Consider the following 15,826-nt stretch of genomic DNA (forward strand, 5'->3'; position numbering starts at 1 on the left):
GCCGGAGCAAAATAGACTTTAGACGGGTAGAAATACGTAGAAGGAGGTTATCTGATTGGTGGCTAAAATCAAGGCACAACTGAAAATTAAATCCTTCACTGCAAAGTACCAGTCTTACACTTCTCTATTTGAAAATAAAAATAAAAAGATAAATTTAGTTGTTGGTTAACTAAGTAATAATGCTAGAAAACGCAAGCTATCGGCTAATCTAATTTAAAGAGTGCAACCATGCTTATCCATCCATGATAAGGGCAACCCACATCCATCTTTTCATTCATCCATGCACAGTGTCGTCGTTTAAGAGCTGCGCGCGGCTCTGCGCTGCCAAGAGGGCCCAGATTTTCCGGTGACTTTTTTAAATTCTTAGTTTTTATTGTACAGTTATAATGGTTAGATTTTTTTTCTTCATTATAGCTTCAGTTGCTATAGAGTGTTACGAAAAGTCGCGCAAGTTATGAAGTAAAGAAGAAGAAATTTGACAGCGAGCGTACTGGATCGCCTACTTGACCGGTACGCTACCTGTCAAATTTTTTCTTCTTTACTTCACCCACGCGCTGTCGTTCTGCAGTAGCTCGTGGTGCACGTGCACCTATTATCACACTATGGCTCCTAAGAAAATGCGACCGTTCTGCTTTTTATTGCGAGAACTACAGAACGAGCGTAGAGAACGCAACTTCGCTGGCACACTAGAAGCAGTCCGAGCAGAGGCTGGAGAGATGTGGAAGGTATGCCGGCACTTTTCTCTTTGTATACCTGCGCATTTCGCGTTTTCTATATGTCTTGCCGATGGCATTGTTCACACGAAGGGTTTGTTCATTGCGCGTCAAACAGAACGGCATTGTCCGTGACGTTGCTCTTGGCGCGAGCCTCGCCGCGTTGTTTTCTGTCGCGAGCAGTTTCGTAACGTGGACGCTGAGGTTCCACGCTCGTTACGCGTTGCTGTAGGTCTTCCTACTTTCCGTACGTCTTTAGAAGTTGTCTGATGTTAATGCCTTGAATGGTGCTGCACCGTTCAGTGATGTCGGTTCTACTTCTATGAGCTCTAACAGACCTCCAACTTTGCAGTCGTTGACGGAAGAGGAGAAAGCCCATGACGAGTTCGTGGCGAATCGTTACAAGGAAAAGCAAGTGGGATCCTTGGAGAACAGCTTCACGCCTGATGGGCGTAGCATTGCAGTGAGTCAACACGCTGTCTTGCTCTTTTTTTTTTTTTTTACTCGTCTCATTCATTTCATCACGCGACGAGTTGCTCAGCATGTAGCGCCGCATGCATCGTCTTGCGACGAGGGCTCGAGTTGGCAATGTCTTGTGCAAGGTCGTTCTAGTCCTTCCCTGCTCGAGGAAAAGATGAAGAGGCGAAGGTGTCTGTGCGAGCATGAGGACAGGCAACATTTAAGGGGTGACCAATGTGATAGGATGTGTGTGATGGTGACGAAATATACGGTGGTTGTTGTAGCACCCTGTGGTAGAACTTATGAAATAATGATAAACTAGAAATGAGGCGTCGATGATAAATTGTTAGTAAGCCTGATTCCGCTTTGAAAGATGTTAGTCTGAAATTGTGTGAAGAGGCGAAATGAATGAAACTAATGGCACGATTCTCAAAGGCCTTAAGGGCATTTGTGAGGAAAATTTGGCAAGGGTTCCAAGTGGCTGATGCATTTGGGCCGTATTAGTGTTTTTTAAGCTAATAATTTGACATGCTGCCAAGTGTTTTGTAATTTAGGTCGTAAAAATCCAATTTTTTTTTTGTTAGATGGTGCAATAACGTTGGTCACATGCACGCACCAGTTAAAATTATTTGATATCACACCCAAGTATTTACATTGGCATATGGCCTCTAGGTGCTGATTTGCTATTACATATTTAAATTTCAACGAGTTAGAACTGCGAGAAAATGACACTGTTTTACATTTACCAGTATTCAAAACCATTAACCAGCATTGAAACTAGTCCTTAATGTTGTACAAGTCTTGTCGAAGAGTAGGGTGGTTAGTAATGCTAACAAATAAAAGATAAATAATGCAATAATCTGCAAACATGTGGATTTTGCTAGTAAGCTGCAATGGTAGGGCAATAATATATATTAGAAAGAGTAGGGGGCCTAATACAGAACCTTGAGGGACGCCGGATCGTACTGAAAAAGGCTCAGAGTTGTTATTGATGCACACAGACTGCAGGCGGTTAGTGGGGAACTGCTCTATCCATGTTATAACTGCGGGTTGTAGATTTAGTTGGGAGAGTTTTAGTAGTAAGCGTTGATTAGCAACTTTGTGGAATGAGTTTGTAAAATTAAGAAAAATTGAATCAATTTGAATGTTAGCATCTAGATTTAGGTGGAAGTCGTAGAGAAATGCAGCTGATTGCGTTTTGCAAGACAGTCCCTTGTGGAGCCCATGCTGAGAATGGCGAAAAAAATGTTTAAAATCAAGGAAGCAAATTATAAGAGCATATGTGACATGCTCCTTGACCGTACAAGGCACTGATATGATGGAAATGGGGCGGTAGTTTAGGGGTGAACTCTTGTTGCCTGATTAGACTTGAACAACCTTAGCCTTTTTCCACTCTTTTGGTAGGTTTCCAGATGACAGTGACTGGGTAAACAACAGCATTAGATATGCCACAGAAATGAATTTGGTGTTCTTCAGAAACTTGATGTGATTTTATCGAAACCAGCAAATAATGACAGTTTAGAGACCAGCTTTCATGAATGTCGCTCTCTTGAAATGTTGCTTCGTATTCCTCGTACAATTGTTCAAATTCATTGTTGATCGCTAACTAATTTCCTTTATCGTAGAGACGAATGATGTTTCAGAAGGACCAGAGAGACCGCAGAACCGATACGTCTTCGGTTTATTGTTGACAGAACAGGAAATAAAAAAAAATATATGTAGAGCGTGCCCCTTGCTACTTCTTCCTCACCTCCGAACTCCATCTTCAATCTGTTTTCTACATCTTCCCGCCGGCCAGATTCAACCGAAGCAACCTTCGAGCGAATACAACAGTTGAATTGGCCTCTTGACTAATTTTCCTTCAGGTGTACGAAGCAAGCATGTTCTTACTAGTCCATCCTTGCCTGGGAAAATCTTTTCGACCTTGCAGAGTTTCCGTTAAGTTCTTTTTCGCGCTTCTCCAAGCAGAAGTACATCTCCTTCTTGTACATTTGTGTGACGCTCTGTTTTTCTGCTGGCACACTTAAGCTCCCTCAGGTACTCCTTTTTCCATCTGGTCCACCATGTTATCATTGCCTGTTTTCTTGCATTCCAGTAATTCAGCAAACTGTATTCTTCGAGTCTGTTTTCTCCCGGCTTGTTCATGGCTTGCCTGCGTCCTATAACGTCGGCCGGTGTGATGGGTTGTGGCTCGTTAGGATCGTCATACACATAAGTAAGAGGCCGGTTGTTAAGTACTCCTTCTGCTTCAACAACCACAGTCCGTAGTTCTTCTTCATCCAAAAGTCGAGCACCTATAGTTTTTGCCATGGATGTCTTAAAGCTTCTGATCAGTCTTTCATAAAATCCTCCCCACCATGGAGTTAACTCTACAATAAACTTCCATTTTATTTTCAGGTTACTGGTATACTGTTGAACCCTTTCATCTTCCATCTTTAATATCTTCTTAATCTCTTTCTCAGATTTCTTGAATGCTCTTGCATTATCACTGTAAATAGTTGTACACAATCCTCTTCTAGCTACGAATCTTCGGAATGCTTGTATAAACGCTTCTGATGACATCCTCTTGACCAACTCCAGTTGCATGGCTTTTGTAACTGCACAGTAAATATCACAGTGTAAAACTTTGTAACTTTTTCGCCTTTCTCCTCTCGAGCATTTAGCGGTCCAGCAAAGTCTATACCAACTGTGTCGAATGGCCTCGTCTGTGTTATCCTGTCAGCTGGTAGTGGTGGAATTTCTTGTGCCATTGGTCTAGAATTGAATCTCCTACATGTGATGCATTTCTTTATCACATATTTCACCATCTGTCGGGCACACAGAATCCAAAACTTCGTTCTTAGATGTGTCAATGTTGCCGCAACGCCACCGTGCATTGTTACTTGATGCACGTTCAGAACTAGGAGTTCTGAAAAGTGACTTTCTCTTGGTAAAATAATAGGATGCTTCTCATCAAAGCTCAAATCACTCCACTAAAGCCTCCCTTTTACTCTCAGGACACCTTGATCATCTTCGAAGATGTTCGTGCCGTATAGATTCATGTTGTCATATATTCGTGTCACTGCATTTTGTAGCGTTTTCTGCTCCTGCTTTATCGGCACAAACTCTGCCTTGTCCAATTCTTCTCCTGTCAGCGAACCTGTTTTCCTTTCTTTTCGTCGGTTTCCTATATAACGCATCACCCACGCGGTAATTCGTAACGCTTTCTTGTATGATCCAAACCTGCTCACATCAATTATTTTTTCTTCACTCGTGGTGGTAGTTAAGCTTGCCACGGTCTTTTCTTCGTCTTTGTTGTTATCACTGTCCAATTCTTGCGTTATGTCATAATCAGGTCTTTGTTTTTCATTCTTGATCCACGTGGGGCCTTTCCACCATAATTCACTGTCCAGCAAACGTTTCATCTTCATCCCCCTTGTCATCAAATCCGCAGGATTTTTATCACTTTTAACATAACCCCATTGACTCTCATTGGACTTGCTCTTAATTTCTGCTGCGCGGTTGCGGACAAACAGATCTTTCGTCTTGTTTGACTTTATCCAGCATAACACAATTTGAGAATCAGTCCAGAATTTCACACTCCTCAGTTTCCTGATGAAATTCTCGGTTATATGACTCGCCAATCTGACTGATATTGTGGCCGCCAACAACTCCAATCTTGCTAGTGTGATCTTTTTGGTTGGAGCGACTCTACTTTTTGCAATGATTAAATTGGCCTCATTTCTTCCATCGGAGTATTCTGTTACAATGTATGCGTCTGCTCCATATGCCATTGGACTCGCATCGGAGAACACGTGGAGAGTCGATGCTTTCACTTCAGCTTGTTTGTTGTCATAGCATCTGTTAACGGTGAAGTCATCTAAGTGCTGAAGCTCCTCCGACCAGTCCTTCCAAGCTTATCTATGCTGGCTTGGTAACAGGTCATCCCATTTCAGTTTATCCATCCAAATGTTTTGCAGCAATATTTTTGCTCTGACTGAAAATAGTGTCAAAAAACCTAAAGGGTCATATAGCTTTGCCGTGTCCTGCAAAACCTGTCTTTTTAAGAGTTGTCTCATGTCCTTGTCATTTCGCCATGTAGTGTCGGGAAAGCTCAACACGTCGTTTACGAAATTCCATTTCAGTCCCAAAATCTTGATTTGTCCCTCTTTTCTTATCCCTCGAACCAGATCCTCTCCTTCTTCATCAAAGAGTTTTCTTAGCTCGGCGTCATTTGAAATCCATTTTCTTAAATTCATTCCCGCATAGCGAAAAATATCTCGTGCTTCTTTGTACATCTTTGTCGATGTCGAGTATTCGTCGGCTCCTAGTAAAACGTCATCGACGTAGATTCTTTTCCGGAGTTGCGCCACAACTGCAGGATATTTTTCTTCGAATTTATCTAAATGTCGATGAATCGTGGCCGCTAGAAGGAAGCTACTTGGTGTAGTTCCGAAAGTAACCCTCGTCATCCTCCATGTTTTTATCTTCGGGGTTGGCATATCTTCGCTGGGTATTCTTTCCCACCACATGAATCGCAGTGCGTCTCGGTCATTTTCATGTATCTTGATCTGCAAGAATGCTTTTTCCACGTCGGCTGACATAGCGATCTTGTGATGTCAAAAGTTCATCAGCAAGCTTGTGATGTCGGGGTTTAGGTTTGGCCCCTTTTCCAAGTTGTCATTTAGGGATTCACCTGGATTCTGGCTTGACGATGCGTCAAAAACGATCCGTATTTTGTCGTTGTTCGTTCCTTCTTAATTACTGCTTGATGCGGCATGTAGTATACAAATTTGTTCTGTATATTGGATCCAGCATCTTCTTCGACGTTTTCTGCTATTTCTTGCTCAAAGTACTCTCGAATAGCTTTGTCCTAGGCTAGGAGTTCATCTTTATCCTTGCATAATTTTTTGGTCACCTGGAAAAGCCTCTTCTCTGCAGTGGTGTTGTTGTCGTCCAATGTCACGTTTTCCTTCCATGGTAGCCGCACTTGGTATCTTCCTGCCTTGAACTCCATTGTTTGTCGGACGTAGTAGCACATGTTCATCACTCATCTTTGTTGCTGGTTCCTTCTTGATGCCCATGTTTTCCAAGTCCCAGAATCGCTGCAGTTCATCCACAGTCGTGTCCGACTTGGCACTGACCTTGAATACCATAACCGTCAATGATTTCATCGGCGCACAATGAAGTCCTACAGGACCTTGGACCGTCCATCCCAATATTGTTTCTATTGCCATTACTTTTGGATGAATCTCGCAAATGCGACCAGTGACTACAGTCCAGTAATAATCTGCTCCAATTAATATAGAAGTTTCCATATTTTTTCGTTTTTTGTCCTTCTTCTCGTTGTCATCGGCCAAACGAATTCCCATCGATCTTGCTCTTTCGTGTATTGTCAACGGTGGCAATGGTAGGACGTCACAGGATATAACTTCTATCTCCAGTGCCTCAATCGTGACTGGCTCCGATGTGGGATCCTTCCTTACGCTGACCTCGAAGACTTTCATGTCTAGTTCCATCTCTCCTCCTCCAAATGATCCTACAGTAATCCTTTCGGATCTTTTTACCTTGCACGCTAGTTTTCTTGCCAATTTTTTCAGGATGAATGTCCTCTGGCTCCCGTTGTCCAGCAGAATCCGTGCGTAGCACCCGCTGTCTTCTCCCTCCGTCCACGAAAAGGCTGTCTGCAGTAGTATGCACTTGTGTTCATCAGACTGCAGTGCGTGCATGTTGCAGGACTTGCTGGTGTCTAACCGGTCAGGTTGCGCACTTTTACGCACGTGCTCAACATCACCGCTTTGCTGCTGTGCTGACTTTCCTGCAGGCGTACGTGGTCGACACATGGATGTCGCGTGCATTCCCTTGCACGTTTTGCAGCGTACGTTAGCGCGGCATATCTTCGCCGTGTGGTGAGGTCTGGTGCATCTGAAGCACCTTCGTTCCCGTTGTAAGGCTTCTTTCTTCTATTGCATACTAATGCTTCTTCTGCAATCTTCCGTGTAGTGTCCAGTCATCTCACAGAATGTGCATTTCTTAATCGATATGCTTTGAAGCGTAGATGTTCTAGTCCACCTCATACTGTGCGGTGACTGGGTCACGTCGTAATTTTCCTCTCGAGTTTCTTCTCTGCTGCGTATATATATGTTTAAAAACTCCATAATTTCTTTCAAACTGCTCGTGCTGTCTCTTGACGCTGAGTCCGATTCCGTAGTTGCTGGCCTGTTGTCACCTTTCTTTAACTTCTTCATCTTCATCTTAATCCTCATATCCACCGGTAGCGCAGATTTTACAACAGGAGCTATCACTTTGGCGTAACTATCCATTTCCACTCCTAATGACTGCAATGCTCGTGTGTTCACTTGCAACTTTTGGAAGAGTTTCTTCAACCCATCTACATCTTTAGGACTCTTCACTGCTTCCAAATTTGCAAGCTCTCTTATGTAGGTCTCTTTTAAATTATCTTCTCGTCCAAACGTTTCTTTCAAAAGAGCAACTGCATGCTCGTAATTCTGATCAGAAAACTGCAAACCTTCGATGAGGGACGCAGCCTCCCCGCTCAGAGACGCTAGAAGGTAATTAAATTTTTGATTCTTCGGCATGTTCGCTCTGTTATGTACCGATGTCTCGAACTGATGCCAAAACCTTGGCCATGCTGTTTTTTTCCCATCAAACTTGATCATCTCAAGACGTGGCAACTTAACAAGCTCTTGCGTCTCCGAGATTTGGTTAGTACCTTGCACTGAACTCGCCTGTTCTGTGACTATTCTCGTACTCAGTTGCGTCGCTTGTTCTAACTCGCGTAATCGCTCCTCTATTTTTGTCGCTGCAGCGACGATCTTCATCTCATAATGCAAAACTCTTTCAAATTCCGCCTCCGCGTCGTCTTCTTCAATGAACGGTTCAATCTGTTCGTTAACTTGTCTTAACATCTGTGACACGCTCTTCATCTGGTTCAGAAGCGTCATAAGTTGCGCTCGATCGGCGTCTTCTTCTATCTTCTTATCGATTTCGCTCGTAAGCGTCGTCACATTTGCTCGAAGTGTCTTCCACTTCTTCGATAGGACCTCTTTATTCATGCTTAAAACGTGTTGAAAGAGCTCTTGCCTTTTTATGTGCGTCTCCAACAGTCGTGGTCCTTCTCTCGACGGTTCGTCCTTGAGCCAGACGCTGCTGCTTCGTTCTTCAACCCGTTGTTGCGAATGGGGTTGAAGTCTGTGCGTCTGTCTTCAGATCCTTCTGGTCACGGCACCCTGTTTCAGAAGGACCAGAGAGACCGCAGAACCGATATGTCTTCGGTTTATTGTTGACAGAACAGGAAATAAAAAAAAAATATATGTAGAGCGTGCCCCTGGCTACTTCTTCTTCCTCGCCTCCGAGCTCCATCTTCAATCTGTTTTCTACAAATGATTTTCTTATGTGACTGATGCACAGCCTGGGTTAGAGCAAAAGTGGCATGAATTACTTTGTGGTCACTTATTTTGTTAAGGCAGGTGATGGAAGGTAGCATTTTCGGGGCTTGTGTGCCACACTTGAATCGCAGCACATCAGACACCAAAATGATTACTTTTACATTTATGCGGTATTCAGTGGTAATATAAATTACATTCCAGTAACGATATGAAGGCATATGGAAGGCATGAAATGAATTTTTGTTGCCTTTTGAAGTAAATATACAATAGTACATTCGAGTTGCATTAGGTTGTACAGATAGGGCGGTATGGTGAAATCGGTAAATACTGAAGCGCCGTGCATGTTCTGGGACTTGTTTGTGGTTGTAAATTCGCTTTAGGTTTTGTCAGTAGTAATGTTTCACGGCTTTACAGTTTCACCTTGTTATATTTCTAGGCTGTGTAAAGCATGCGAAGATTAATCTAATCTTGACTGCATTTCGTGTGCAAAGCTAAAGCTTTCTTTTTTGCCATCAGGTCAGTTGAGAAGCAATTCGAGCTTCGCCGACAGCCTAATCGTCGTCCCACAAATAGAGCAAGTAGGAGCATTGTGCATATAAAAAAATAAACAGAGTTGCAATCGGTTTTTGTAGAGCTTTGGACATTTCGCGAATTCGGAACTTTTCATTCTTAGTCAGTTTTTATGCTGGCCTTCCCGAGTTGTCGTGGAATCTGCAAAATATTTGTTTTCCATGTCGTCTTGTATTGGCTAGATTGTGCTGAAATGGAACCTGATTTCACGGTAGCTTGGAAGCAGCTAAAGTATAGCGATGCCAAGCTTGGTCACGGGTTCAATCCAGGACATATACTAATAACATTGTCACCAATCAGATTAGTAGATGTAGGCAACGTTATTAAGTAACAACTTTCAAGGTTCATGCCCACTGATTGAATTGTTCAATCTCTGATGTATTACAGTAATGTCATCAGTAGTCAGCTGCGTAAGATTTTGGTAACGTTAAGTAGCAACTTTCAAGGCCCATTCACCCATACTTATTGAATTGTGAAGTCCAGCATTTATTGTAATAATGTCATCTCCATTAAGATACATAATATTGGGTAATGTTAAAGAGGAACTTTTTAGGTTCATGTCTAGGCTCGTGTGTCAAGGTTGATGCTCTTGTTTAACGTAAACAAAGCCAGACAATTTTACTCAGTGCTAGCTTCTTGCTACCTTGTGCGTTGGGCACGATTTTCAATGACTCGAAACTATTAGTGAAGGAAATGTTAGCTCAGGGGTGATAGTAGTCTGCTTCGAAGCATGACACTGCTTTTCCTACACCTGATTGCAGTGGAATTGCGATTCGAATACAGATACTCATGTTCAGCCCATTTGGTGCACTTTAAATAACTTCAACTTGTCGAAACTGACCATAAGACGGTCCCGACGTTGTTTTAAAAAATCTTTGATTCTATGCAGCATGCCTACCAGCTACCATCACCTGAAGCTCCAACTCTTGTGGGTCCCACCAGATGGCAGAGAAGGTCACGACAAGTTCCTGGATGCCTATCGGACATTCTTCAGCGAGCAGACTCCGCTTGTGGATGCCGATGCGATATTTTCCTTCAGTGAGGTGTACCGTAAAGCAGTCAGGTACCTTCACGAGGAGGCGATTTATCACAGCACTATAGAGTGGCCCGGCGTTGTCTAGTTTGGCCCGCAACAAAATATCTTCAATATGAGTTCGTTGCTCCTTTTATGACAAAATACCACCTTTACTTTGTTTACGTCTCTGTCAGAATTTCTACGGTACACTTAAAACAGTATAGAAAGGTGGCCTAGTTCGTAGTTCGTACTCGTTTAGCGAACTGGGAGGGCAGGAACACGCGACAGAGAAGAGCCACACAGCACGAGTGAGCAATCAGGCTGCGGGGCTCTTCTGCGTCTCTTGTGCATGTTTCCACTTTCTCAGTTCGCTGAAAGAGCTTAACAAAGTACTACACTCAAGTCTCGATATAACGAACCCAGATATAATAAAAAATCAGGTATAACGAAGTAAGCGAGAAAAAGTTGCAATAGATATAGTGTTAGGAATAGACCTTTATAACGGATTTTTTGATATAGCAAACCTATTTTCATGTAAGATGAAACTTTGTTATAATGAGGTTTGAATGTATTAACATCTCGTGTACTTTCTTGGTGTTGGTTTCGATTTCTGCCAGTATTTACTAACATTGTGTTAACCAAAGACATGGGCTGTCAAAATCCTTTCCACTCATTTGTAGCGAGAATCTTGTTGCGGCAAACTTCAGGTAGTTGTATGCGAGGGCTTACTGGATCGTGTCCCGCATGACGCTAGCTGTCTATGCTGCGAGTGGTACTAACACTCCTTCCGTGCACATAAAATACCGCAAAAATTGGATGAGGGCACCGCCATCATCGTAGCTCATTTGGTAAGAGCATCAAGCGCATAATCCTTACGTTGCAGGTTTGATTCCCGCCAGCGGCAAGTTGTCTTTTCATTCCCTTCACATCTGTATCGCAATGGCAACATTACACTAGAGCTATGTGAATACCAAATTTTGGGTGCAAAGCAAATTTGAATGTTGAAGTGTGACTGCAAATGGAATGGAATGTTTAAAACATATTTCTTGTATATTTCTAAAATCTTTTTCGGATATTTTAATGTGAAATTGCAGGGAAAAATTCAAAAGGATTCCTAATTTGAATATTTCTCAAATCTTTTTCGAATAAATTGATTTGAAATTGCGAGGGAAAAAAATTACAAAGGATGCACAAGTACTTGCTTATGATATATAGCAACATGAAAGTGTTTCTTTTTGATAGTTTGATGAAGCGCTGGTGGAGTGGTATCCATAGCTGTCTTATCAAGAATGAGGCAATGCAGAGGCTGAATTATATTTCTGTAGATGATTAGGTGCAACCAAAGTGTCACCAAGAACACTTTAGAAGCGAAAGGCCTACATGCTACTTCGTCGTCCTCTCCTCCTCTTTGAACTTCCATGGAAACCCAGCTGATATGACAAAGAGTTGCTCCCTTAAAGTTAGCAGTTCCGAATCTTCAAGTTAGAGTTCTGAATTTTTAAAGACATTGTCGCATACTTCGTGGCCCATTACTTGTAATGCCGTAAATTTAGCAGGTGGCCATCACATAAAAATTTAAAAATAAATATATTCTGCATGGAACCAACTTCGTGCATTTCCGGAAACTCGGAAAAAATAGGAGCAGGAGGATGAAAAAGAGAGAAAGAAATGTTGCATCCAGGAAGAGGTCGGAATATCTATAAAATAATGTGGCTGATAGCCCTACATAGGAATCAGTATAACACGAAAGTCAAAGGTGTCTTTACAGAGGTAGTTAGGCATTTATTGTGCATTGCTTCAGCAACAGCAATAAATTGCAAAGTTATGTTAGGAATGGCAAGCAGCTCGAAACTTGCAGCGCATACCTCAAGCAGAAATAACGCACCAAATTAGCATATGCAGATCGAGCGCAGACTAACAACTGCCACGCTCGAAACTTGGAGCGCGCTGTTCAAACAGAAAGAAAAACACACGATGAAGCAGAAAGAAAGACGCGGTAAAGGAGCACAAGTATACGCAGGACAAGCGCGAACAACCGTCGCAATATAATATTCCTGGATCTCGTGTCAGCAGCGTGCTCCTTTCGTAAAAGCGGCCTTAGCAGCATGCAATGTGATCTTTGTCCTTTCCCTAATGACAAGTCCGACGAACGCTCGCGCAGGAGAGACCACTCTCTCTCCTTGTAGGCAGGGTTTCGTGGAGCTGACGACCTTCATAGCGAGCCCAACGAGAGCCCATTGTGCCGTCTCGCCACTGATGAAGAAAATGCGCTAAAGATTTGAACCGGTGAGGCCAACCGAACGGTGTATGCGGTTAGCATTCTAGGCAAGGCACGCTCAGTGGTGTACTGGTTAGCGCCGCGCGCTGAAAACCTAGGTTACTGGTTGTATTCCGCGTGACAGATGCTTGCCTTCTGTTTTTTTTTGTTTTTTTTTGCAATCTCTTAGTATATATTTTCAACGCCACTTCCGTGACTGAAGTACGCCAGCGGAGACCCTGGCATTTTCGTGTTAAAAAGAAAAAAAAGCTTGAAGCCTTTGTTAAGTAATTATCAGCTACAGCAGACTCGTATGCAGAAAAAGTGTGGAGAATCGGCGACCTGATGGGCATCATCAAGTCAAACATCCTTAGGATGAGTGCCAAGACCAAGCAGCGGGAGATAGTTATATTGATATCAAAATTCAGAAAAAGCAACGAGATGTTGCATAATAACTGTTCCTTAGTTTTTCCTATCTGAATAAATGTTTGCAATTTGTGTCAGACTGAACGGGATGACCTATGCAGTTTAAGAAACTATGATTGAAAGTTGTCTGAAAATAAAGTGTCACTGGAGCCACGTTTTTGACGTCTGCTCCATTGATGTTGCGCTTTTTTCACGAATTAGGGTTACTTGAAGCCTTTGTCCTCCCCTGAAAGTGTGTGATTGGGTTTTTAACAGACAGTGTGGTCCTTAAAAATTGGTACACATAGCCTTGAAAGTCCTCGAAAACCCTCGAGTTTTTTCATGTAAACAAGCATGAACCTTGAGCTGGTGATGTTGCCGCTTGGTTTCTTCACATTGTTGCCCACTTCTTGACCTTATAAGGACACTGAAGGGAAAAACAAATGTTTTTCTCTAGTTGTAAATTACTAAAGACACCGTGCATGCCGTGAGAAGATGCTTGACGATTGCAAAATACAGGTGTTGTCAACTTGAGGTCGTGATAATGAACAGCGCAGAAAAAAAAAATATACTGAAGTAAGAACCACCAAGACAAGCTCCGACAGCAGATTGAAAAATCAGTGCTTGAACCTGTGCTTGAACGTCGTTTTTTTTTTTTCTTATTATTAATATGCATTCATACCAACTAGCCCAATTTGAACCTCTTCAATATTTCAAGTCCCTACACTAGTCGCTGTGTCATTAAATTTTGATAGTGCCTGCTAAATGAAGTACGTTTTTTTGTCAGGGGCCCAGAGAACGAAGGAAATTTCGGAAATTTTCTTGACCAATGCAAAAAGAAAAAAAAAGCCTGATATCTCACATCACCACTCCAAGACCACGCTGGGAAATCTGATAATTTTTATTTTTTCGCTTGCTCGTAAACCTATGGTGGTGAAATCAATGACGCTAAAGTTTTCATAGAAAATTTGTGTGTCTATAATCACCGTTTCACTTTATAACCCTTTTTGTCATTCTGTTTTTTTTTTCTTTTTTTTCCCCCTGTTTCCAGGCGAAGACACTCACGGGATCCCCATCACTGCTTTCGAGCTGGCTACGCCTGACTGCCGGGCGGTTGTGTGAGACCTGATGGCCCATCTCCGACCTTCCACGGACGGCCTGGCTCTTACACCATTTTTCTTCATGCCAAACAACATGCCCCAGGCCGACGGCTACCTGCGGTGGCTGCTCGTAATGCATGGAGATTGAGGGGGGAGGAGGTGGAAGAAGTCTCGACTAGATTTTTTTGTTTTAATTGTGATAATAATATATTTTTAATAAGTGCAATAAAATTTGTTAATTCGAAAATTTGAGAGTGATAAATTCCCACATAGCATGCTGCTTTGAGTCCTTAAAGAAGTTGCAACAGGTCCTGGAAAGTCTTGGAATATCCTTGATTTTTCGGTTTGAAAACCTGTACGAACCCTAGACCGAACTCAGTGCAACATGACGTGGTTATCTTGAGCTGCTGAGCATACCAGCAGTGACTAAAATGTCTTGTTTGAATTATGAGCACTGCACATACTTGGCTGTGTTGAGATTGCGGCTTGCTAAAGGGAAACTGAAAGGACCAGGAAGATGGTCTACAAGTCAAGCACGAATGTGTTGTATTGTGCTCTATTCCAATTTTATTCTTCAAATGCAAGTCAACCCATACATTGCGAGAAAAAAAAAAGAACTTGAGTCATGTCTGTTTACAAGAACCACAGCGTAAGTGCTATAATAAGCATGGTCAAAACCCATTGTACATGCCGGTTTTTTTTTTGCAAGGGAAGGCATGGCCTTTGCGATGAGAATTCCCAACTGTTGTCAGCAATGAAATCTGGTATAGCGAGCATGGTTCTGCGATTGGTGCAGTATTTATTTTCTTGGCTATATCACTCAAAATCGGATATTGACAAAGGGTTCCGGTGTGTCGAGCTTGAACGGCCGAGCTGCAGCATTCTAGGTGGTCTTTGTACATTTTTTCTAGAGTCACTTTTAATTTTGGTGGCGTGTCGATGTACAGCAAGTGCACGTGTGTAAAGTACCTGTGTAGCTGGTGCGAAATTAGAGCTGCATTATGTCGATACATTCACTAGCTTTGATCAAGCTCTTCTGGTTTCAGAGAGAGGTCGAAAGACAACTATAGGTGGCATTTCCGAAAAAAAAAAAAAAAGCAGTTTCGCTGCTAGGGCGAAGCAACTAATGCGATTGCAAGCAATCCGAATCTCACACGAATAACGACAAGCACCTCGATGATTTCAGCATGCCCCTGCAGCAGAAAGGAGGATGCTTGAAAAGAATGCATAGGTATACTTGGGACACGTGCCGCTGTGTGCCGCCACCAGCGCTAGGATCTTGTGCTGCCATTTAAGCACGACGGTTATTCCTTTTTCTTCATGTTGGACAGTCATTAGAACATGAAGGTTTTTCCCGTTTTCACTTGTCCTCATCGGGCGAATAAGAACAGTGAAAATGGCGGAAATGGAGGAGGCATATTTCTGATGTCTCGGAAAGTTGAGTTGGCCGCATGCTCGAGTAAGAGCACTTGCTCGGAGGTTTTACGATCATGTCGCAAAATAGCAACATGTCATGCCACTGCCATGTATGTGTGTTCAATCCTGTCATGCAGGGGTCGTTTCTAATTTTTTGCACCATTATTACACAACTGCCTTCGAAAACATATTTGGAACAGTACAAAAACAAATTACACAGAACATCTTAGTCATTATATGTTCTTCCCCAGAGCCCTGAGGCCAACAGTGGAGCCCAAGACAATTCTACAGAGACACCAATATTCAAGCCACGTGGGATCCGTGGAAAAAGAAATGGACGACTTGAGCATAAAGGCCGAGCTAAATGGGACCTAGGCTATATGGGTGGCAGGAATAGGTTGAAGTGGGAAGAGATAGAACAGTAGTTAAGGCAGGAGGAGCTGATGGTATATGGGGTTGTGGAGACACATCTTCCGGACATGTAGCAAACAACCTTGCCATCC

General features: G+C 42.7%; 1 protein-coding gene across 4 annotated transcripts; it reads left to right on the forward strand.

The window, feature by feature from the left end:
* Nucleotides 1-229: 229 nt before the first annotated feature.
* On the forward strand, nt 230-14,154 carry LOC142775869 (uncharacterized). Of its 4 annotated transcripts, none has more exons than XM_075878212.1 (5): nt 232-346; nt 654-725; nt 1,066-1,176; nt 10,020-10,193; nt 13,859-14,154. In XM_075878212.1, exons 3-5 carry the CDS (start codon nt 1,091-1,093, stop codon nt 13,908-13,910), a joined length of 312 nt encoding a protein of 103 aa, XP_075734327.1. In that variant the 5' UTR covers nt 232-346; nt 654-725; nt 1,066-1,090; the 3' UTR covers nt 13,911-14,154. The 4 variants fall into 4 exon arrangements, with proteins under 4 accessions (XP_075734329.1, XP_075734327.1, XP_075734328.1 ...); XM_075878213.1 differs by having other exon boundaries at nt 307-346; nt 646-725; XM_075878214.1 differs by lacking the exon at nt 654-725 and having other exon boundaries at nt 230-346.
* Nucleotides 14,155-15,826: the final 1,672 nt, after the last annotated feature.

Source organism: Rhipicephalus microplus, chromosome X (genome assembly GCF_043290135.1).
Source record: "Rhipicephalus microplus isolate Deutch F79 chromosome X, USDA_Rmic, whole genome shotgun sequence".
NCBI classification, from domain to species: domain Eukaryota; kingdom Metazoa; phylum Arthropoda; class Arachnida; order Ixodida; family Ixodidae; genus Rhipicephalus; species Rhipicephalus microplus.